Source organism: Sus scrofa, chromosome 8, assembly GCF_000003025.6.
Source record: "Sus scrofa isolate TJ Tabasco breed Duroc chromosome 8, Sscrofa11.1, whole genome shotgun sequence".
Taxonomy (NCBI): domain Eukaryota; kingdom Metazoa; phylum Chordata; class Mammalia; order Artiodactyla; family Suidae; genus Sus; species Sus scrofa.
The window spans coordinates 391,116-414,394 of record NC_010450.4 but is presented as its reverse complement, the minus strand read 5'-3'; the positions used below and the strand labels follow the sequence as shown (position 1 = coordinate 414,394).

The window sequence follows — 23,279 nt, the reverse complement described above, 5'->3', positions numbered from 1 at the left end:
GCCACGGGGCGCAGGTGACACCCTGGGCCCGGGCTGTCTCCAGCAGTCATTTCCGCCCTGACCTCAGGCCGAGCCTCACCCGATCTCGCCGGCCCCGGAGGGTTCAGCGCATGCCGCGGCCTCTCTCTCGCCCTGTGTCTGGTCCCAGGGCACCCACCTCGATGCCTCTCGGGGGCCCACGCAGGTCCTGGAACACAAGGTGCTGCCCTAAGAGAATCACTGGGCATTGCGGTGTTGTGATGAGCGAGTCCAGGCTCTCGCCTGTACGTTTCTCCTCCCCGATGTCCAGCCCAAACAACCTGCTGACGGGCAGTCCCACTCTCTCCGCCCTCGCTTCCCAGGTTGGTACCTCCAGCGCATGAGTTTTGGCGGGAGCGCCTCCGCGCCTGGTGCGCAGGCACAGGGCAGGGAGGGGCTCGTGCGCAGGCGCGGAGTCGCGGCCCTCAGGCCACGCCCAGATCCCGGTCCGGTCTCGCGAGCGCGTGAGGCTCGCTGCGCGGCCGCGGGCGCCCTGCGCGGCATGGCCCCCTGGGTGTTCTGTAATCGCTGCTTCCAGCCGCCCCACAGGGCGTTGGGCTTCAGCCTGACCAGCTGCGGCCACGTGTACTGCGACGTCTGCCTGCGCAGCGGTGAGGGCGGGCGAGGGCCCTCGAGGAGGCGGCCCCGGGCCCGCGGGCCTTCGGTGGGAGGGGGCCTCCCGAGCGAGGGCCTCAGGGGCTGGGGGCACCTGCTCCCCGGCCCTTGCCCCTCTCCGCAGGGCAGCCGCCTGGGCTGGGGCTGGGCGCTCAGCAGGCGCTCTGGGAATGGTGGAGTCTGGCGAGCAGGTGGCCCTCTTGCCGCTGGAGGCAGACCTCAGGCGTCCCCGTGAGGACAGGTGCAGTCCGAAGCGGGTGGGACGCAGAGGGCCCTGGGGTTGGGGGTGGCAGGAAGGCGGAGAGGCCTGAGGCGCTGAGAGACCACGGGCAGCAGGCAGCGCTTCTCTTTCCTGCAGTGTTTGTGTTGAGGTGCAGCATTGATACAAGGGGAAAAGCATAAATGAAAACGCAGTGAATGTTCGGGAAGGGACTTGTGCCTGCACAACCGACTCACAGATGAAGAGTCAGAATAGCACCCCACCCCAGAGGCCCCTGAAGGAAAACCACTGTCCCGACCCTGTCAGCGCCTGTCCATCACCTTAGACCTCAAGGAGGGGAAGGTGCAGGGGCCGCCATCCTCTGGGTGAGCATCTGGCGGCGGCAGGGCTCCGCTGTGTCTGGACCTGGGAGCGCCCCTTCCTCCCTGCTGCCCCCTCCCCCAGGCGGCCTGGTGCCTTGAGCGGCTTAGGGTGAGACTCTCGGCAGGTGTCATTGTTGCAGTGCCAGTGGGGGGTGGCAGGGGCAGAGCAAAACACTTGAGCTTGGTGGGGGGGGGTGGAGGAACTTTTCCTTTTGCAAAGTTAAAATTTTTAAATTAAGTTACTCCTGTAAAACCTGGCACTGACCTGTGTTTGAGAGTGTGATCTCGATGGCCACGACCTTAGAGCGTATGTGCAGAAAAAGAAAAAAAGATTCTTAGCTGTATGAATCCTTTCAACTATACGCACACCCGCAGGCTCGTCCGTTGTCAGTGCCATAATCCTGTGTGCTTTTTCAAGAAGTATTGTGATCTAAGGTCTACGTTTATGTAAATTTAAAAGCAGTCATCAGTATAATGAAGTTTGCTTTCCTTTTATAGGCAAAAGGGATGAATGCCTGATTTGTCAAGTTCCATGTCGTACAGTTCTCCTTTCAAAACATGTAAGTTGGAATCCACAGCATCTGAATGTTCTTCTTCGTGTTTCCTTTTAAATTGGATGTTCAGTTTTTAGTCATTTATAGTGAGGGAGATTTTTCTTGGTTTTACTGGGGCCACTAGGAGATCTTACCAGCTCTGCATGAAGTCCCGCAGCGGTTCTGAGTACCTTAGCCGCTTCGGAGTTGCTCCTGGAACCCAGCGTCGATTCCCCAGGTTTCTTTAGTGCAACATGGGCTTCTCAGGAAGGTTGCGCAGGAAGTTCCTGCCATGGCACAGTGGGTGATGAATGCGACTCCAGCCGCTCGGCTCGCTGTGGAGGCGCGGGTTCAGTGGGTTAAAGGATCCTGTATTGCTGCAGCTGTGGCATAGGTTGCAGCTGTGGCTCAGATTCAGCCTCTGACCTGGGAGCTTCCATATGTCACAAGTACAGCCAAAAAAAGAAAAAAGTGGTGGAGCTGTGTTTTCTGGGGTCATACCTAACTAAGGGGGATTTGAAAAGAGTCGGTCACGTTGATTCCTTCTCGCTCAGGTTCTAAGGCACGTATTTGATCTAATGTTTAATCTATAAAAATTGGGTTTTTTCTGATTACAAACATAATACAGGAGTTCCCTGGTGGCCTAGCATTTTGGGATTCTGCGTTGTCACTGCTGTGACTCAGATTTGATCCCAGGCCCAGGAACTTTTGTGTGCTGCAGGTGCAGCCAAAAAAACAAAAAACTCAAAACTCACACATAACAGAAAACCTCAATGGAGAATGAAAATCCCCCCCTCCCCAAACTTGACCACAGCCAGGAGTGTGGCTCTTTGTTGTTTTAGGCTGATTTATCTTTCGAGAAAATGGTGTCTCCGGGTTGACACCACACTCCGGGCGCAGCCGCCTCCTCTGACAGCGGCTGCGCGGCCTGGCAGGGTATTGCCCTGTGGGTAAATGTCTGGGTCCTTTCAGTTTGTTTACGGTGAACATTTTTCTAAACCATAGTTCTGCCTACTTGTGAGAATATTTCTAGAGCGTAAATTTCCACAAGTGGCCAAGCAAGGGCTTCCTGCTGGGGGTTCCATTCCTGCTTCCCCTCAGGAGGGAGGCAGGTCACCCTGGGCTGGGTCCTCTGTGGGTGTGGAATGCGTCTTGGGTCCCAGTCTGCTCTCTCCTCCCTGGGGCCCCTGCATCTCTGAGTGTCATGCTCACCTGGGCCCTCGCGGTTTCCTTGGGGAGAAGGGGGCTGCAGGTGTCGGGGGACGCTGGAGCCTGGGGTGCAGCTGCCGAGGAGTCTGGAGCACACCCACACCCCCATGCAGGGTCCTCCAGCAGCTCCTCGGGGCCTGACCTCTCAAGCACATTCCCCAGTCTCCACAACGGGTCTCATTTTCCCTAAACGCAGCCTTCCTGTCCCTTGAACGGCCAGGGGAGCCCAGTCAGTGACTGGCCGGGCCTCCCTGCCCTCACGCCTGCCCCCGGCTGCGGGGGGCCGGGTGCTGGTCTCCGCCTGATGTGTGTCCCTGTCCTGAGTGTCTCGTGCTGACACGGGCCAAGGGGCGGGGAGGCGGGCCTCCCTGCACAAGGAGGGTACGTGGGCAGGTGCCCTTTCTGAACCTCTCCTTTTCACGTGTGCTTTTTAAAGAATGCGCGTACTCGTGAGCAGTTACACCTTCTGGCTGTTGATTTCACCGTTTTCTTTTTTTTTTTTTTGGTCTTTTTGTCTTTTTGTTGTTGTTGTTGTTGCTATTTCTTGGGCCGCTCCCGCGGCATATGGAGGTTCCCAGGCTAGGGGTTGAATCGGAGCTGTAGCCACCGGCCTACGCCAGAGCCACAGCAACGCGGGATCCGAGCCGCGTCTGCAACCTACACCACAGCTCACGGCAACGCCGGATCGTTAACCCACTGAGCAAGGGCAGGGACCGAACCCGCAACCTCATGGTTCCTAGTCGGATTCGTTAACCACTGCGCCACGACGGGAACTCCTCACCGTTTTCTTTGTACGTGGCTCCCCCAGCCCCAGCCCCAGCCTCCAGAGCCCTTCCGAGGAGGGGCGCACCTCAGGCTTGCCAGCCGCTCCCCCCTGCCCTCAGGCAACCACCAGAGCCCCTGAGCCCTGCCCTTGGTCCTCGGGGAGGTGGTGCTGCCCCTACCCGCGCCATGGCATCCTTGGTGCCTCGTGGACGTAGCTGAGGTCACTGTGGTTGATTCTCAGCCCTGAAGTGCGTAGACGCCTGTCTTGGAGGCGGTGAGGGCGGAAGCAGCCTTTTCTCTTTCAGACCGACTCCGACATCCAGGCCTTCTTCGGGGGCATAGACGGCCTGTGTAGGAAGTACGCCCGCGACACCTCCCAGGTGAGTCCCCGCTGCCGGCGCTGGCCCAGCAAACGCTCTCCGCACTCTGGAGCGCCGTCCGTTCTCAGACCTGCGGTCAGCGGTGGTTTTCGGCCTCCTGTGTTGTCTCTCCTGTGATGAAGCCTTTGCTCTGTTCCGTTTGTCTGCGCCTCTGCTGGGTGTTGAGCCAGGGGTCACTTTCTCCGGCTGCCCAGGCACAGCCCTGAGATCTGGGGTTTGGAAGGACAGGTCCAGGCTGTCTGGGCCCTGGGCAGGGGGCTGCTTCCTGAGGCTGTCCTCTCCGGAGGGTCACTGTGAAGCCCTCACCGTGCCTCTGGCCCCACTCCCTGTCCCTGTGGGTGTCCCCTCCCTGACCCGCTGCACATGCTCCCTGTCGCCAGCCTCTAGCGGCGCATCTGTGCCCACCCTGCACTCCTCCCTGCTCGCATGGGCTCCCTGGGGGTCACCGCACAGCCACCAGGCGCCCCCACCCATCCTTCTGTGAAAGGTGCAGCCCACACTGTTGGCCCCCTGCAGCCGAGCCCCTTCCCTGGGCAGCGGGGGAGGCAAAGCACTGCTCGTCCAACTCTCCTGGCCCATTGGCTTGTGTGTGTGTGGAGGCCACGGTCAGCCAGCCTGTGGGACTGCCCACCCCCAGGCTGCTTTCCAGCTCAGACGTGGCCAGGGGCACTCGTGGGGCCAGGGCCGTCCCCACCACCCTGGGGCAGCCCCAGGGGACACAGGGATGTCCCAGAATGCAGCACACCCCATTGCCGCCTTTGCAGTGGTGCCCCTCTCAGGCCGGGGCCCCAGGCCCGGAGCTGCCCATGTGGTGAGGATGCTGAGAACCGCAGGCGGCCCTGCCCCCAGGGAGCCTCACCAAGGAGCCCGCTCTCGCACAGGGGCGGGGGCACCCGGGGGTGGTGCCACTGGCCTCCCCGCACCTCTCATCCACCCCAGGTGGCCACGTGCCACCTTCAAGCACAGAGAGCAGCCACGTGGCCGAGGCCTGTGCCGCTTGTTACACCCGCTGGTGTCTTGGGTTTCCTGTTACTTCTAAAAAAGTGAATAAAGATCTTAAACTCCTCTCGGTATGAGTTTCTAGCGAGGTAAACGTTGGTGGATAAAGGCCACTTAACGGCCCCTCTGGGATCCTGGTAACTTGAAGAGCATGAAGCCAGCCTGAGAGCAAAGCTATGAGCACGTGGACTACGGGAGCCCAGACGGCCCTCCGACCGAGCTACCCGGTCACCCTCCCGCCCCCTCCCACCGCTGCACAGAGAACCTCTCGCCTGCCCAGCCCGCCCGGGGCGAGGGCGTGCGAGCAGGGCAGTGGGCTGGGCTCAGGGGCTGCAGCCCCGCCGAGGACCCCCGGTCCTCCCATCCCACACAGGGCGCCGGCGAGGCAGCCGTGCGGGTCAGCCCTCCTTGGTCTCTGGGCAGGCCTGCACTGGGCACGGCCCCTGGGCGTCTCTCAGCACATCAAGGCTCGACTCTGCCTCCGTCCAGTTGGGAACTCGAGCCCTGTGGTCTTGGAACCGTCTACACTGCCGAGGCCACGGCAGCTCAGCCATGGGCCCGGGCTGGTCCGTCTGGCTGGCAGCCCAGGTCCCGGAGGCTGTGGGCCCCCCCACCCCGGGTGCAGATGGCGTGTGGATCCAGGTTCCAGGCTGCCCCGAGCTTGCCGAGGGTCCCACACTCAGTGGGGCTGTGCCCTCAGTGTCCCCACAGCCGGTGTCTCTCGCAGGGCCAGCTCTGCCTGTGGCCCCGTTCCCACCGCGGCTGCCCCATGTTGTCCCGTCTGTCCAGCCACAGAGGCCCGTGCGCTGTCGTCAAGGCCCTCGCTCAGAAGTGGCCGCTGGAGTGAGAACAGCTGTTGACCTGTGCACGGGCCTTGCCAAGCCCCGGTGCCTCTGAGGTGGGGACCCTGCTGCAGGACGGCTGGGCCAGAGTCATGCCAGAGGCGGCGCTGTCTCGGAGTTTGGGCCCTGCACCGAGACATGACGCCAGTCTCTCCCTGCCGCCGGCCTAGGGCCCACGGAGGAGTGAGCCCAGGAGTCAGACGACTGGCACTGTGACCTGCTGAAGGCAGTGGCAAGGTGGCTTTAGGCCTGTCCAGGCCCCTCCCAGCCTCTGCCGTCCACGGCCGTGCACAGAGCCCGCCGGGCCCTGGGTTTCAGCATTTGAGTCAGTACCTAGAGGGTGGGTGTCAGGCTCTGAGAGCTCGAGCTGCATGGAGTCGTCATTGGCCCCTGAGCAAGCCGCGGGCCGCTGTTCCCTAGTGGGCATCGGTGCCCTCGGGAGCCCTGTCCAAGCGCCGGGCACTGTGGGCCTGGAGGACAGCGATGGGCTCCCCAAATTGCTCAGCCCCCTGTCACGGGCGTCCTTCCCACCCAGTGTGGCCCCGGGCTGCGTAGAGGGTCAGGGGGCTCCTGGTTGGCCCTGTCTGGTCAGGAGCCCGTCCTGTCATCCAGCCACGGTTTCCCAAGAGACTGCGCCGTGGTTGTCCCTGTGGGTCGTGTTACCCACCTGGTGGTCTGGGCCCCGAGTACCCCTAAGCCACACAGGAGGGAGGCAGAGAGCCTCGTGCCTCTGTGTCCTCACCTGGACGGGCGTCCTCGCTGCCTCTGGACCAGGGCGCGCCCGGCTGCGGCCGTCCAGTCACCCCGGCCCTGCAAGGCGTGTGGCCCGGGAGGATGGCAGCAGGGCCCATGTCTGGGCAGGTTGGGGACCCGGGCCTGTGGGGAAGAGCTGAGGCCTGCACCTGAGTCCCTGCCCAGCTCTGCAGCAGCCACCATGCGCGCCAGCAGCTGACACGTGCCGTCTTTTCAGGTTCTGGAATTTCAAGACAAACACAGGAGGAGATTGTTCGCCTTCTACGCAGAGAAGGTAAATCCCGCCGACGTGCCTCGGGCAGCAGGTCGACGCACGGCCCAGCGAGTGCTGGGCTGCTGGGCTGGCCTCCGGCCTGCTGTCCCTCGGCCTGTCGCACTGTTTCCTGTTTGAGGCCGGCCACGCGGCCGCTCAGGGACCCAACCCTGGTCTCAACTTCACCTTGGGACGTCAGCACAGATCCGTCATTACCTGAAGACGTATCTGGTGCTTTCTTGTAAACATGACCGTGAAGCTGCTCGGGCCGATCCCTCTAGGAGGATGGTCAGCGCCCTGTGCTTGCCCCGCGTGTACCCCTCTCCTGACTTTGAAACTCAACCAGAGGAAATAAAGCTTTAGTGAAAACAACATTAATCTGGACGCCAGCCAGGACGGGTCGGGGCCTCCCCGTGGGCCCCGTGGATGGAGAGCAGCAGAGGGGACGGGGCCGGCTCCCCGAGGCGCTGCGGGGCTGGGCTGGGCTCAGCGCTGGGTTCCTGCACACCCGGGACCTGGACAGGGTACAGATGCACTATAGCAGTGTGAGGCCACTGCCCTGACACTCACGTTCCGAGTCGTGGTTTAAGAAATTGAGGATTAGGGTTCCTGTCGTGGCGCGGTGGTTAACGGACCGACTAGCATCCATGAGGACACAGGTTCCATCCCTGGCCTTGCTCAGTGGGTTGAGGATCCGGCGTTGCCGTGAGCTGCGGTGTACATCACAGATGCAGCTCCTTCTGATCCTGCACTGCTGTGGCTGTGGTGCAGGCCGGCAGCTGCAGCTCTGATTCGACCCCCAGCCTGGGAACCTCCACACGCCGCAGGTGCAGCCCTAGAAGGACAGAAAGGGAAAACCATCGGGGCTCTGTGTTCTCTCTCAGCTGCCCGGCACTGTCCGTGCAGTAACGAAGCTGTCCCATTGTTTAGATTTCCTCGTTGGAGGAGTCGCTCAGGGAGTCAGCGCTGCAAGTGGAGCAGCTGAGCAGGTGGGTCCCGGGACTCAGGGAGGCCGTGTGTCCGCTGTGGCCGTGGGCAGTTGGTTGTAACTGAGGGAGCAGAAGGCAGGGCACTCCATCTGCTAGACTCTTCTGTCAGAGCAGAAATGCAGAAAGCTGGAGAGGAGGCAAGAGTGACAAAAAAAAAACAGGAGTCCCCATCGCAGCTCAGCAAAAACATCTAACTGGCATCCGTGAGGACACAGGTGCCATGACCCCTGGCCTCGCTCGGGGTTAAGGATCTGGCGTTGCCGTGAGCTGTGGTGTAGGTCACAGATGCGGCTCAGGTCCCATGCGGCTGTGGCTCTGGTGCAGGCCGGCAGCTGTAGCTCTAATTCGATCCCTGGCCTGAGAACCTCCATATGCTGCAGGTGCGGCCCAGAAAGACAAAAAAAAAAAAAAAAAAAAACAAACTTGAGAGTGTGTGTGCTTCCCCTTGGGGGCTCCGGGAGGCAGCCTGGGAGAAGAGTGAGCCCCACAGTCCTCCTGCTGGTGGAGGGGCTGCCCGCGGGACCCGGCCCGCCCTTAGAGGGAGAGGCGTCGGCTCCCCAGTCTGCACCCCGGTCCCCTCAGCACGAGGGCCGTCAGAGCCGCATGCCTGCACCCCGCCGCGTTCCCGGCTTGGGGAGGTGTGTCAAGTTTCTTAATGTGGACAGTGTTCAGACGTCCCATGTTGGGGGCCACACACTAACCTGGGGTTGCAGGTGATGCTTGAGGGGCTGCTGCGTGCCCAGCAGTGACCCCCGCCGTGCACTGACCTTGTTTCCCTGCTGTGGCGGCCGCCGTGGCGCGGATGGCACTGGGGCGGCCGTGCACACACCAACTGGTGTGGACTTGGCCTCCACCCCCAGGCATGAGGGGCTGAGGCCCCCGGGGCCACCCCTGACACTCTGCTCGCAGTCAGCCAGCGAAGGTGCAGTGGGCCACTGTGGGGCGGTGTCGCCCACAGAGGAGGGTAAGAGATTGTGCATGCGAGGCCAGCTCCTCACGGGCACCGGGCACAACACACCGCGCAGGCGCTGGGGTCTGTCCTCCTTAGCCTGCAGTTCGCTTCCTCTGTGCAGTCACATCTTTCCCAATTCTGGAAGGTTCCCGGCTGTTACCTTCTCCAGCCTCCCTCTGTGGCTCTGTGTCCACCCGGTGACCTCGGCACCTCGTGGCACCAGCACTGCCCTGCAGCCGCTCGGGTGTCCAGTCCCGGTTCCCAGCTCTGCCCCCACGTCGCACACGCCTTCTCCCTGAGCCTCTGCATCTGCTCTGCTCCCACTGCCGGTGCCTTCCTGCTGCCCTTTACTCAGGCTCCTCAGGCCCTCTTTCCCAGCTGGCGCCTTCAGGGTCAAACTCTGCCCATCTCCCTCGGGCTCCAGGGGGCCCGTTTCTGTGCAGTGAGCTCTGAGCTGGGCCCCTCTGCAGACCACTCTGCATGTGGCTGGCATGGCCTGCACCTTCCTCCAGGGGGCCCAGGAGCCCCAGTGCCCTTGCCCCAGACGGTGCCTGCCTGTTCCTGCCCCTCGGGCACTAGGCTGCTGCTGCTGCTGCTGGCCTTGTCACAGGTCCGGGGGCGGGGGGGAACGACACTCACCATCTGCATGCTCGCACAGATGCCTGCACAGGTGCCCGCACAGGCCCCCATGAGTCCTTAGAAGCAGGAGCCGGTGCCCTTGAGGAGCTGGGCCCCGGCACTGCCAGTCCCTCCACAGTCACTCAGCAGGCCTTCATGGAGCGCCTGCTGCATTCTCAGCACGGTGCGTGGGCCCCTGTGCGGGTGGAGCCGCGTGCGGGTGTGAGCCTGGGGCAGGGGCAGCGCCAGCGAGGGAGAACAGGGGCTGTTTCTGGTTTCCTTACTTGAGGTTGGAAGGAGTTGCTTAGAAGCAGATGTTTATGGCTTTACTAATGCCCTTTCTCCACTTACCCAGGGTGAGGTGGTCACAGCAAGCTGCTTTCAGCACCATCAAAGATCTGGTTTCAAGTAAGTGAGGTAGCGCCCGGCGGGGAGGACGGAGGGCTGCGCTGGCGAGGCCGCTGCCCCAGGGCTGGGCTCCTCCTCTCAGCTCCCGCAGCACAGCCTTCGTGCCTGCCTCCCGACGCGTCAGCCTCTGAAAGGTGTGTACACCGCCCATCTCGAGACCCCCGCCCCTCCACGGGGCCACCGTGCCCCCTGCTTCTGTCCCCGTGGCTGCGGTGATGGGCTGGGTGGCCCCGGGACCCGGGCTGGACAGGGCTGTTGTCCCTGCCCCTCCGCTGAACGTAGCAATGGACTGGTGGCAGCGTGTGGGCCCTGACCCACCCAGGGAGCGTTTTCCTCGCAAGCTTGGCCTGGGCTCCCGCGGGGCTGCCCAGCGTCTCCCCGCAGCCTGTGGGCCAGTGGGTCAGGAGCGGACGTCCGTGAGCACCGCCTGCGGGAAACGTGTGGGCAGAAGTGTGCTCTCCCATCCCGGGCCGCCCGCAGGACCAGGGGGCCTTCCGGGCAGCGGCAGGAGGGCCGGTGGAGGGTGGGGCCAGGAGCTCCCGGGGGGCCGGACGGGGTGTGTGCGGCTCTACCCACCTGCTGCTGGGCGAGGCATTCTGAGAGGGCCGAGATCGCCGAGGGTGCCGCCTGCCGGGGCTGTGCGCGTTTGTGTGCATGTACACGTGCGTGTGCGTGTACGCGTGTGTTCCTGATGTTTCTCCGTCCATCGGGACCGGCCCGGCCCGTGTCTCCCTGTCTGACAGGGTGGAGTCCATGGAGGTTGACCTCAGTCCATCCCCGAGGAGGAAGGTGAGTGCGGGCTGGTGTTCCAGGCGCTGCGCGTCGCGTGCCAGATGGGGGACCAGCCAGCCTGTCTTCACTGTCAGTGGGCTTGGGGTGAGCGAGACCCTGGCGACCTGGCAAGTGGCTTCGCCTGGCACAGAAATGAGCCAGGGCACGTGGCCGGGTCTGCTGTCTGGAGGGGACGTTGCTAGGGTGCCCTGGCACCAGGCGGGGCCTCCTCCAAGACAGGGCATCCAGAGCCGCCACCCCGCTTTCCTGCCGCGGGGCCTGGCCTCCTGCAGGAGGGGCTCTGTGGGCACGTCGTGCGGAGGCGCCGACAACACAGTGTGTCCACCACCCTGTGAGCCCGCCGGGCCCACGCTGCCTACACTGGGCGGTCCAAGGCAAGGGACGGACCCCTCAAACCCAGCCTGAGGTTGGGCCCCTCCCTGGCCCCGGTTCCCTCTTGGTCTGGACCTGCTGTGCCACATGGGCCCAGCTGCAGGCCAAGCCCAGGGTGCCCACCAAAACCCTGAGGCCGGCTGGGCCGGCGGCTGCACTCGCCTGTGTTAGGGCCACTGTCCCGGGCGCTCTGCGTCTTTGTTCTCTCTCTGCTTCTCCCACGTCTGGATCCTCCCCCAAACAGAGGACTCAAAACTGACCCGAGAAACCAGAGTCCGCCTCCGTCAGAAGCCCCGTGAGAGGAGGCGATGTTCCGTCTCCACCGGCCTCCCCACGGGAGGGACTCAGCCCACCCTGCGATGGTCACTTCAGGCCTGGCCCGTGTGGGGCACATGAGGCGGCCACGTGGAGGACAGGCTGGGAGGCTGTGGGGCGGCCCAGGGGGCGGGCGAGCGGGTCGGGGCCCCGAGTGCATCAGAGAGAGCATCGGGGGGCAGGGAGCTGTGAGCGGTGCGTGGGCTCCCACTTGCATACAGCACAGGGTCACGCGCAGAGCCTCCAGGTGGGGCCTCAGGGGCCCTCCAGGGTTAGTCTTGCCAGCAGGCGCGAGCCAGAGGCAGGGCCAGGGGGGCGTTGGCAGAGGGCGCGCTGGGGCCAGGCCGTGGCGCGGTGGAGCACCCTCGGCAGCGCACGGGCCTGGGAGCCAGGAACGGGGGCCCCGAGATCCCAGCGGGGGCACAGGGGTGGTGGTGGCAGTCAGGAGGGGCCCTGGGGCAGAGCGAGCCAGCTGGGGTGCTGCCTCGTGGACCCTGGCCCATGCGCCACACCTGGCGCCAACGTCTGGATTTCAGGGTGACAAAACCCTCCCCAAAAGAGGACTTTCTCAGGAGTTTAAAATTCCTGACGTCCGCCAAGAACTCCGTTGCCTTTTTCTCTTCTGAGCTCCTTTCTCAGAAGCTCACCGGGCCGAGGGGCAGGACCCCTGCCCGAGGCCGCCTTCCGCCGGAACCGCCTCCACTGCCTCCCGCTGACTGTCTTCTCTTCGCGCCGCAGCCCGAGGGAGCCGCCGGCCCCGCCAGGATGTCTCTCCTCAGCCCCCCGCGGGACGGGCGCATGGGTGAGTGGGGTCCCGCGTGGCCCCCGCGGCGGCTGCTCCAGGTCGGGTCCCCGCTGAGCCGTCCTGTCTCCTCCGGGCTCTGAACAGCCGTCCTGGGAGCCGGCGGCTCTCTGGTCGTGGCTGAGCGCCGCCTGCCCCCTGGCCCTGCCCGTGTCAGCGTGAACCCGCCCCAAGGGCCAGGCGCTCTGGCTGGTGGCCCCACCCCCGCCACCACACGCTGCCCGTGCCTCTGGAAGTTTCCGTGGTGTCCTGGCGGAAGTGTTTCCATTGAGAAAAAAGCGCCTCCCTCTGCGCCCTCCTCCGCCGCACGTCCCTCCCTTTCCTGCCGCCGCTGCTCGCGTCTCCATCCTTAGACCGTTTCTTCTTCCTGCTGAGGTTCAGCGTCCAGTCGCTGTGACTAGACTCCGAGGTTCAGGCTCTCGGAGCCACCTTTGCGCTGAGCGCCTAGCTTGGCTCCGTCTCCTTCCACGCCGTGGACGCTGCCTGCCCCCTGCCCTCCCCCTGCCCCTCCGTGGGCACCGCGGCCTCCTGGCCCTCCCCGCTCCGCGGGAGACTTCAACAGGCAGAAACGGGGCCGTGTAAAAGTCCCGCGGTTTGGGTGGGGACAGTGCAGCGGTCCTGGCGCCTGCCATCGGCGCTGTCCCCCCACCTCCGTCAGATCTGCAAGGGCTTCCGTTCCACGGTTCTCAGAGTAACAGGAGCCAAGACGTCGACACGGAGCGCAGGGGTCCAGACACTTTTTCTGGGCGCCTTCTGCAGAGCAGGGGTTGCCCCCCGCCCCAGCGGGGCCCAGGGCGGTGGGTGGAGGCCACGGCTCCAGCGCCGGCATCCGGCTGGGAGTCGGTGGGTCCGCCGCTGGGCGTCAGCCGGCTCTGGGCGGTGCACACGCTTGAGAAGATGGGACACGAGAGGCCGGGAAGGGCGTGGGGGCCGGAGGCAGGAAGCTGCCCTTCCTTCACTCTCACCCCTCTGCACAGGCAGCGTCGCCCGCCGCCCTCAGCACCTCGGCCTGCCGCCCCGGCACCCCTGGCAGCCCCAGGCACTCAGGTAGGTCCTGCTCGAGGTTCACGTGGGGGCCGTGAGAAACCCATGGGCTCTGGGGGAGCTTGAGTTGGGTAGATGGCTTCGTGCTTTCAAAGCTAAGGTGTAACTTGAGCGGGTGCCCTGTTACTAAAACTGCCAAGACAGCCACTTTTGGCTGCAGGACTTTTTATCACAGCAGCATTCGGGGGTCGGTAGCATCTCGGGCAGGGACTGCTCTGGCCGGTGCTGCTCTGGCCGGTGCTGCTCCACCCCCACCCCCACCCCCACCCCTTGCCCACAGTTGCGTCCCACACCCTGTGTCCTGAGAGTAGCAGGTAGCACTCGGCCGTGCTTGTCCTGGACGCTAGGCCACCCTTGCACCGCCTGGCCGTCTGCACACAGGGCACCTTCCTTTTTTTTTTTTTCTTTATTTTTTTTGGGCTGCAGGTGCAGCACATGGAGGTTCCCAGGCCAGGGGTCAAATCGGAGCTGCAGGTGCCAGCCTCCGCCACAGCCACAGCAATGCGGGACCCTCAACCCACTGATCAAGGCCAGGAATTGAACCTGAGTCTTCGAAGAGGCAACATCGGTCCTTAACCCGCTGAACCACGATGGGAACTCCCAGGGCTCTTTTGTCAGCACTGGAAGTGCAGGTGGTTTCTCTAAAACGCGGCCTTTTCCCTCTCATCCTCCTTATCCAAATTGAGCCCACACTTGCTGCCTGGCACAGTCCTGCCACCAGCCTCCAGACTGTGCGCCCAGCGGCCCTCAACTCCCAAAGCCACCCACCCGCCTGGCTGACCACGGCTGCTCCCATGACAAGTCTGAGGCCATTCTTCATCCAACTCCATGACAGGAAGCCCCCCACCCTGCTCAGTGCCCTCTGACCCCAGGAAGCCCCCCCACCCCCGCTGCCAGGTGCCCTCTGATGGTAGCTCCTGACTCTCCAGCTCCAGCACGGAGGGTCCTGTAGGAGAACAGTGAGAGCCGCTCTGGGCCCTGGTAACGGGCGGCGGTTCTCAGTGGCTCTGCCCGGTCACCACAGTCCAGAGGAGGCCTCCCGCGGGGCTGTGTGCCGTGCCCCAGGCTGACCTGGGCACGCAGAACATGCCAAGTCAACACGTGGCTTAAAACCAAAACCCAGTCTGTGCCTGAGTCACCTACCGTGTGGCCCCCGGGGCGTGGCTGACCGTGTGTGTTGAATTTCCCACTAGGGTTCCAGGCCTGCAGACGCCCAGCGAGAGCCCAGCCCCGCAAGCAGCAGGCAGAGCCGGGACAGGGGCCGCGCCCAGGCAGCCCCTCAGCATCTCGGGGCTGCTGCAGAGGCGGCGTTAGGCAAGTGCCGCTCGGAAAGCGCCTGCTTCTCCGGGAGACGCGCACATGCGGGAACGGTTCTTCATGCGTGTGACTCGGGACGGGGGGCGTTCTCCAGAGCTGTGCTGCTTTCCTTTCATAATTCGGTGAATTTTATTATGCTCGTGGTTGCACAGCCATCCTCACAACCTCCCTTGGGTACATGTCCACGCCCAGTCCCCGCCCACCCTCCCCACCCGTCGAAGTCCGCAGCTCTGTTTCTGGCCTGCGGAGCAGCTCATTGCAGCCTTTCCTTACATGCCACGTGCAGGTGGAATCACGCCATGCGGGGCTCTCCTGGACGGACTTCGCTCTCACTTAATACGATAGTTTCTGGGTCCTCCGTGTTGCCGCAAATGCCGCTATTTCGTGCGTTGCGTGGCTGAGTGTGTGCCACGTCCTCTGAGTGCTTCCCGAGCTCTCCGCTGCTGGGGCAGAGCCCAGCCTCTGTCCCACAGGTCTGCCGGCCTCCGGGGACTTGCACGCGACAGACGAGCCGGCTCCCGCCCCGCGTCTGCAGCCAGCGCACCGACGCGCCCGCACCACACCCCACGGGACGGCACCTTTTCTGGACGGAGCGACACAGCAGGACGACGGAATAAAGGGTTTTTCTGACTCGGGCCACGGTCTGTGCCGTTCGTGTTTGCACTTTGAGCCTCTGCAGACGCAGCACGCGTCCTCAGGTGCGAGCACCCCCTTCTGCCGCAGACCCACCCCTGGCAGGAGGTGTGGCGTCTGGCCTGAGGCTCCTCTGTGCCCAGCGCAGGGCCGGTGTGACTTCTGCTGCAGGCGGTGTGCGCCCTCCTCAGCCCAGTGTCGGGCACGGCCGGTTGGTTGCAAAGAGGTGGATTTAATCCTTTAGGTCACAGTTACCGAAAGCTTGTGCCGGAACCCCCGTGTCCCCTCACCTGGGTCACCAGTAGGAGGCAGAGGCTGCGCGGCTGAGGCGGGTTGCACCTCTCGTAGGCAGCGCCAGGGTCCCACGCCCAGGGCTCCCCTGTCCTCTCTGAGGGCGCCATCCCATCTGTGAGAAGGAGTCGGTGCCAGAAAACACTCGTGTCTTGAAAGCCCTGACTGTGCGGTGCCCCTCTGTGCGTGTCCTGCAGGGTGAGCACCACGACCCCAAAGACGAAGACCCCGGACTTGTGCAGAGGGGCCCGCACTGCAACCGGGGCCGAGTGCAGCCGTGGCTCCTTTCCAGCCCCTCGTGCGCCCTGCGGGCGGAGCCCTGGCTCCGGGGGTTTGGGACCCGCCTCTTCATCGCCGGTTCTAAAGCCTCACCCTCCACGGCCTCACCTCGCTTTCCAAACAAAGCTCTGTGTCTGTTTTGGCCTCTCCTTCTTCACTCTTGTCTTCAAGCCTCAGCCTGGGGTCTGGCAGCGCGTGAGCCACCTGCTCCTTCAGCTCAGGTGGCCGCTTTTGTTTTTATTTTTCAGGTATTCTCATTAGAAAGGCGAAATTAAATGAGACACCCAAATAGCAGTGTGAGCCTAGACTGATAGACTGAGGCGCCGTCACAGCCGGGCTCCTGATGTCATCCCCTGGTGGCCGCGTTGGTGGATGACGGGGGTGTGAGCTGTAGGAAAGCGGGCAGCTGGGAAGCCCAGGCCAGTGGCGGGGTGAGGGGTCGTCGCAGGGTCGTGTGAAGGGCAGGGCACAGCACCGGTGGCCTCACTGGGTTCTGGGCCCTGTGTGTCCTGGTGGCTCAGGCTGGGCTGTCCTGCCTGGTGGCCAGTGGTCTGGAGGTGGCCGTGTGCTAGGTTCTGGCACACACATGGCAGCCACGCCCTGGGCCTCTTGGACTTCAGTGTCTCATCTACCATGTGGAGCTTAAACTCAACGGTCCCACCCACGCGTGTCACACAAGGGTACACAGCGGCGCCTTGGCACCTGTAGCCGCGTGACTGCCGTCCAGACTCACCATCCAGGTTTTCCAGTCCTGCAGCCGCTGTGCCGTCGTGCCCCAGGGCCGGCCCCAGGGGACACGGGAGGCCCTGAGCGCAGGCTGCCCTGGAGGGCACAGTGGCCGTCCGAGCAGGGCCTGGTGTGGCCGAGAACGTGGCCCACGTAGTCCTCCCACAGCAACAGGGAAGTGTAGGTGTTTCTACCGGTGGCTTTTGGGGGACGTCTGAGTTTTAAGGAAAAACATCTCCGAGACTAAAGTGAGCGTGGGCCTTGAGAAAGCTCGGAAGGGACCTGGAGGAAGCCAGGCCTGTCTGGTGGGCGGCTGGGGCCCCGTCCATGAGGTGTTGCTCAGGAAATAATGAGTCTCCTTCGAAGTGGCCAGCGTCCGTTTCCTTCGAGGCGTTTGCCGTTAATGCAGGTAGAAAGGCAGCAGGCTTTGGGCTTTGTCTACGGCTGGCCTCGGGCCACGACAGCACAGGTCTCAGGCCACGCTCGGCGCAGCCCCGCGAGGCTCTGTCCCGGGCGCAGCGAGCCTGCCGCCACGGGGTTCCCATCCCCAGGGGTCACCTCCCAGCCTCCAGCTGCGGTTGGCACCACAGGCCTGTCTTTTATCCCACTGATGTAATACCATCTGTTTAACGACCATCCATGGGGGGCGGACGCTGAGGAAGTGCAGGAACAGTGCATCTACCGCCACAGCTTTTCTCTGCCCCTCCTCCTCCTTTGATTACAAGGTGGTACAATTCAAGCCCCAGGACCGAGCGAGTGGGAGGCGCATCCCTCGTGCAGCCCCCCAGGTGCCCGGACGGAGCCCGGCTCAGGCTGGCACTTCCCATCTTCCAGATGTGTCCTGCCTCAGAAACCGGATCATTTGTCATAGATTTAATTAAAAAGGGTCACACTGAAACCATAAAAAAACCAAAAAGACAACTTACAAAATGGGAGAAAACAGTTTCAAATGATGCAGGTAGCAAGACTTAATCTCTAAAATATACAAGCAACTTGTACAACTCAACAGCAAAAAGCCAACAGCCCAACTGAAACATGAGCGAAAGACCTGAAGAGACATTTCTCCAGGGAAGATACACAGACGAGCAACAGACACATGAAAAACGCTCGCCGTCCCCGACTCTTAGAGCAGTGAAATCAAGACGACTGCGAGGACCAGCTCCCACCCCAGCCAGAGCGGCCGTCGTGCGTCAGTCCCCAGACAGCAAGTGCTGGAGGGGCCGTGGAGAAGAGGGACCCTCCTGCTCTGTTGGCGGGAGTGGAAGCCGGTTCAACCACTGTGGAGAACAGCACGGAGGCGCCTTAGAAAACTGTACGTGGACCCGCCACGTGGCCCAGCCGTCCCACTCGGGCACATACCCAGACGAAACTTCCCTTGAAAAAGACCCACGCGCCCGTATGTCCACCGCAGCGCTATTCGCCACAGCCAAGACCTGGAAGCAAGCCACACATCCATCGACAGATGAACGGATAAAGAAGATGTGGTACAAACACACAATGGAATACGGCTCAGCCATCAAAAAGAACGAGCTAATGCCATTTGCAGCAACATGATGGAACTAGACTCTCATACGGAGTGAAGTCAGTCGGAAAGAGAAAGGCAAACACCATATGATGTCACTCATGTCTGGACTCTAGTACGTGGCACAGGTGAACCTTTCCAGAAAAGAAAGCCGGGGACTCGGAGAACAGGCTTGCGGTTGCCGGGGGGGAGGGGGAGGGCGGACTGGGAATCTGGGGTATTCGGAGATGCAAACTATGGCCTTTGGAACGACAAGCAATGAGATCCTGCTGTGCAGCACTGGGCGCTCTACCCGGTCACTTGTGACAGCGCAGGATAATGTGAGAAAAAAGAATGTGTCTGTGTGTGTGTGTGACAGGGTCACCTCGCCGTACGGTAGACAATTGACAGAACACTGTAAACAAACTATAATGGAAAAAAATGAACATCTTTAAAATAAATAAAGAAAAGGGTCACCCTAGAGCTCGTGGGGCCTGCTGAGCTGTGGGCCCTCCTGTGGCTCCCAGGCCCGCGGGGGTTAGCGTGGTTGTGCCCACGGTCCTGCTCCCACGTGGCAGCCTTGTGCCCGGTGCCCGCAGCATGATGGCCAGCACCACGACCCCACTGTCCTCAGCCCCTGTGCTGCTGCGCCTCAGGGTCAAGGCTAGAGAGGCACCTGGAGGTTCCATGGGGCAGGGGTGTCAGGCTGAGACCCCAGCAAGTCACAAAGGACCCAAAGCCCGGGACCCAGGAAGGCCAGGTGGGGGAGGACCCTGAGCCAGAAAGGGCAGGGCCCGGCGGACAGCCTGGGGCAGGAGGAAGGCGGGCCAGGGTCCCAGGACAGCGGCGTTCCCGGGGTTCCGAGTCCTGGGCCGGGGCCTCCCACGGGAGGGGCCCTCACAGAGATGTGAGCCCAGGGAGGTGGGGGCTTCATGGGGGCTGGGGGCTCTGCGCAAGGCTGGCCAGAGGCAAGGCGAGGGCGAGCCGGGCCAGCGCCGCAGATGTGGGGCCCTGGCAGTCCCTCCCTTGGTGGAGACTGTGCTGGAGGAACAGCCGCTGCAGGAGCAGAAGAGGCCGCTGCGAGGCGGGCACTCGGGGGCCGCAGCGGGGGCCCGAGACGCACCCTTGCCTCCCCCAGGTCTTCATGGTCGGGCTTCCTTTCCATCGGATCCTGTTCGCGCCGTGTCTTCCCGCGGAGCGCCCCCTGCACCCGCCCCCGGCACGGAGCCGCCAGGAAGAGGCATTGGGCCCCTCATCCTCAGACCCTCGTGCTCCGCGTCCTGCGTCTGGGTGTCGTGGGGGGTCCGCCCTCACCCGCCGGTGCCCAGGGCGTTTGGGACCCTTCGCGGAGGCGAGCGCCTCGCTGTCTCCAGAGACCGGGCCGGGACCAGCCGGCAGAAAGTGGGCTTTCAGCCGCAGATCCCCAAGGCCGGTCATGCAAGCTGGGGACTCATTTTCACTTGCTGGATACGGGCTTTGAAGGTGAAAGAAAGGGCTCCGACCAGCCCCCGCTGCCGGCTTCCTGCTTCCCAACTGCGGCAACTGCGAAGCCAACTGCCCCCCCGCAGGTGGAGCCTGGACCCGCCCGGTGCTATAGGCTGATGGGGGGGGGGGGGGGCAGCAGGCGCGGCTGGGGAGGGGCCGCAGGAGGAGGACCTTTCACACACACACACACACACACACACACCCCGGTGGGATGGACGGAGGGTTTGGAGGAGTTTTCTTTTCAGACGAAGAGGAAATTCTTGGAATTCCTGGGTGGTAAATCCAGGTCCCTGCTTCGTGCTCAGGGAGCCGCAGAGCCGGCCTGCACATGGCGGGAGACCCAGGGCCTCCCTTACTCCCAGCGGTGCCTCCTCGGACCCCCAGGTCCCCGGGGGTCTGGCTGGAACGGGAGGCCCCCAGCGGGTCGGGTCCTGCAGCCCGAACATCCAGAGCCCTCATACCCTTGGCCGGGCTCCCACCAGGCTGCAGACTCCAGGCCCTCCCGCCGTCTGTGCGTCAGTGTCCAAACCCCAGGGGAGGCCCCAGAGAGGGACGGCCACCGCTGCAGACGTGCCGCCAGCTCTGCGTCACGGGAACCACAGGTCACCCTGTGCCAGGGACGCGACCAGGACGCAGGCGAGCTCCCTGGATGCTGCCCACCCGGACACCGGGCATCAGGCTGCACACACGTCTGCACACGCACACACACGCCCAGGCTTGGTTTTCAAGTGCAGCGGTTCTCATTCTGCTTCATCTGACGTTTCTTTCTGGCCAGAGCACATGTTCCAGACAGAAAACCCCATATGTGTGCTTCTGGGGCCTCGAGGGTCAGCACCCCTAGCTGGCGGCGTGTACAGTGAGGGTGCACTGCCACGCGTCAGCCCAGCTCCCTTTGCCTCCCTGGCGCGCAGTCAAGTCCTCTGCCGGGTCCCCGCAGCCGTGGTGCACACGCACACAGGCTTCAGGAGAGCACGAGTCGCTTGTGTCCCTGAGGAAGTCCAGCACCCGGGCAGGAAGGGCTCAGAACCGAGGGGGCAGCGGCCTGAGCGCCTCCGCCCCCTCCGCGTGCTCAAGGCTTTTGCTCTTAAGCTTCCAAACTGTCAGAGGACGATGCTTTTGTAAAGGCAGCAAAGAGAAGAATTACCAGAAGATGAAATTTTAAAAGGCATGAAACACAAGCCTGGAGTTCCCATCGTGGCGCAGTGGTTAACGAATCCGACTAGGAACCATGAGGTTGCGGGTTCGATCCCTGCCCTTGCTCAGTGGGTCAAGGTTCCGGCGTTGCCGTGAGCTGTGGTGTAGGTCGCAGACGCAGCTCGGATCCTGCGTTGCTGTGGCTCTGGCGTAGGCTGGTGGCTGCAGCTCCGATTGGACCCCTGGCCCGGGAACCTCCATATGCCGTGGGAGCGGCCCAAGAAATGGCAAAAAGACAAAAAAATAAAAAATAAATAAATAAATAAAATGAAACACAAGCCTGTTTCTTTCTTACGAGATCCAACAGGTGAACCGTCCCGACAGATGCAACAGGAAGTTCTGCTCAGACGCACTCCAAGCCCTCTGCAGGGTGGAGTCACCAGCAGCGCGCAGACAGGACGGCAGCAGCCACCCTCTCCGCTGACTTGGGAGAAGGACAAGCGGTCGCGAGACCCCGCCCTGCCCCTTGAAGGCAAGAAGCCGAAAGTCCGAGCGTCCCCACGGGCTGGATGCAGGTCCAGCTCGGCCAGCTCTCAGGGGCTGCAGGGGGCGCCGTCAGTGGGAGGCTCTGCGGACACCGCGCAGCCATTGGACTCCTGGAATTAGGTCCAAGTGTATCCCGAGGACAAAACCTCCAAATGCAAAGGTGACACACAGGTGAATTTTAAAGTCAAACAAACACTTAGGTTAAAAACACACCCTGCCCGTCGGGGCGGGGGCTGGGCTCCTGAGGGTGGAAGAAGGCGAGCTGCAGCCGCCTCAGTCTTCACAGAGCGAGAAAGAGCACCCTCGGAGGTCCCGTGGTGGCTCAGCGGAAACAAATCTGACTAGCAGCCTTGAGCAGGATGCGCTCGCTCCAGGGGCTAAGGACCCGGCCTCGCCGTGAGCCGTGGTGTAGGTCGCAGTCATGGCTTGGATCCCGCGTGGCCGTGGCTGTGGCGCAGGCTGGCGGCTGCAGCTCCAGTTCGACCCCAGCCTGGGAACGTCCATATGCCATGGGTGTGACCCTTAAAAATAAAAAAAATTTAAAAAAACCACGAGCACATTTGCCAAATCTGGGTGTGGAGAACATGCAACGTGCAGAAAGCAGTATTTCTGAATAAGAAATCAAAGTTGCTGAAGACGGAGCACACGTGTTTATCGCTGCGACCTCGAAGTCAGTGCACTGCGTGCTCTGCGGACTCGCCAGAGAAGAGGTCCGGTCTTGGGGCGGGCGGGGGCCGGGCAGCAGTGCTCCCGGGGCGGGTCAGGGCTTGGGGGGATGGATGAGGTGGTGGCGACGCAGCGTGACTGTGCCTAGCGCCTCGGAACTGCACAGTCTCAAGTGATTACGGGAGTTCCCACTGTGGCCCTGCGGGTTGAGAACCCAACTAGGACCCAGGAGGATGCAGGTTCGATCCCTGGCCTCCCTCCGTGGGTCAGGATCCAGTATCTGCTGTGAGCTGTGGTGTAGGTCACAGACGCGGCTCGGATCTGGTGTTTCTGTGGCTGCAGCTCCAATTCGACCCCAGCCTGAGAACCTCCGTGTGCCGCGGGGGCAGCCAAAGAAAAGAAGAGAGGGAGGAAGGTGACGGTACCTCGTTTGTGATGTGCGCGGCTCAGCAGCGAAAACGCCTTGCTGCACCCTGGACCCAACGGACAGACGCTCACTCGAGAAACACCCTTTTCAAGGTTAACGCTCCGTGTAACTTACACCAGCAAGGAACGCTGGCCCTGAGGCTGCGCTTTTGGAGTCAGGTCACGTGTCTCCTGGTGAGCCCGTCCGAAGTGGGAGAAGGGGAACGACATGGGCTGGAGGGAGGCGGGGGCCCAGCCCGCTGCGCTGGGACAGGGGACTCCCGAGGGTGACCGGGCACCGTGCCTGGGGCACACCCTGCACCAGCTCCCGAGTGTCTGCCCGGTGCAGCCTCCAGTGGACTGTGCCAGATGACCGCAGGCCCCAGCTCGGCCACACTCAGGGCACGGGTGCACCAGCTGGGCATGTGGTGCATGCCACTCCTCTGCCCTGGTCCCTTCTGGGACGTTTTCACTCCGAGTGTTTCTTTTCACAACCTCCATTGTTGCCCAGTTTCTTCCTCTGGATGCAGCAACGGGCAACTTAGGACCTTTCATTGTGCTCGCCTGCTCTGCCCCTGCCTCGCGGGGGCATGTCCGTGAGGCAGGGAACATCTGCCCTCACACAGGACACGTTGCCACCCGGGGAGCACCGTGGATCCAGTGCCATCCCTGCCCTCAGTGGCCCGGGGACTGGGGGACGTGCAGCTCCCGCCTCCTGTAGAAGCAGATACGTAGGCATCTCTGCATGCAGCACCCAGGCTCCTACAGGACTTCCCGTGGCCGCGCACTGACCGCAGCAATGAAGGTCAGGGTGATGCCACCGGGGGCGCTGCGGGGCCCATGTGTCACTAGCGGTCACTGCTCTGCCCCCTGGACTAATGGGACACCAGACGCTGCATCCACAGCCCAAGACACTGGCACTGGGTGGGGGCTGAGGCTCAGGACGAGCACACACAGCCGTCTCCCGGGAGCCCAGCAGGGAGAGCGGCTGCAGGTCCAGCATGCTCAGGGTGCACACAGGGCAGGTGGGAGAGAGTGGGCCAGCAGGTTCCAGA

At 62.9% G+C, this 23,279-nt stretch overlaps 1 protein-coding gene across 4 annotated transcripts; it reads left to right on the top strand.

The window, feature by feature from the left end:
* RNF212 (ring finger protein 212) lies at positions 443 to 20,688 on the top strand. 4 transcript variants are annotated; one of them, XM_021100860.1, is made up of 12 exons: positions 444 to 629; positions 1,714 to 1,775; positions 4,028 to 4,102; positions 6,914 to 6,970; positions 7,880 to 7,938; positions 9,864 to 9,916; positions 9,999 to 10,050; positions 10,660 to 10,705; positions 12,134 to 12,197; positions 13,175 to 13,244; positions 14,435 to 14,555; positions 14,845 to 20,688. In XM_021100860.1, exons 1-11 carry the CDS (start codon positions 521 to 523, stop codon positions 14,553 to 14,555), a joined length of 768 nt encoding a protein of 255 aa, XP_020956519.1. In that variant the 5' UTR covers positions 444 to 520; the 3' UTR covers positions 14,845 to 20,688. The 4 variants fall into 4 exon arrangements, with proteins under 4 accessions (XP_020956517.1, XP_020956519.1, XP_020956518.1 ...); XM_021100859.1 differs by having other exon boundaries at positions 12,035 to 12,197; XM_021100858.1 differs by lacking the exons at positions 13,175 to 13,244; positions 14,435 to 14,555; positions 14,845 to 20,688 and having other exon boundaries at positions 443 to 629; positions 10,660 to 12,139.

Bases quoted from the DNA above. Each gene is read 5' to 3' on its own strand.
- RNF212 (XM_021100857.1), top strand. From the start codon at position 18,921: ATGGGGGCTGGGGGCTCTGCGCAAGGCTGGCCAGAGGCAAGGCGAGGG.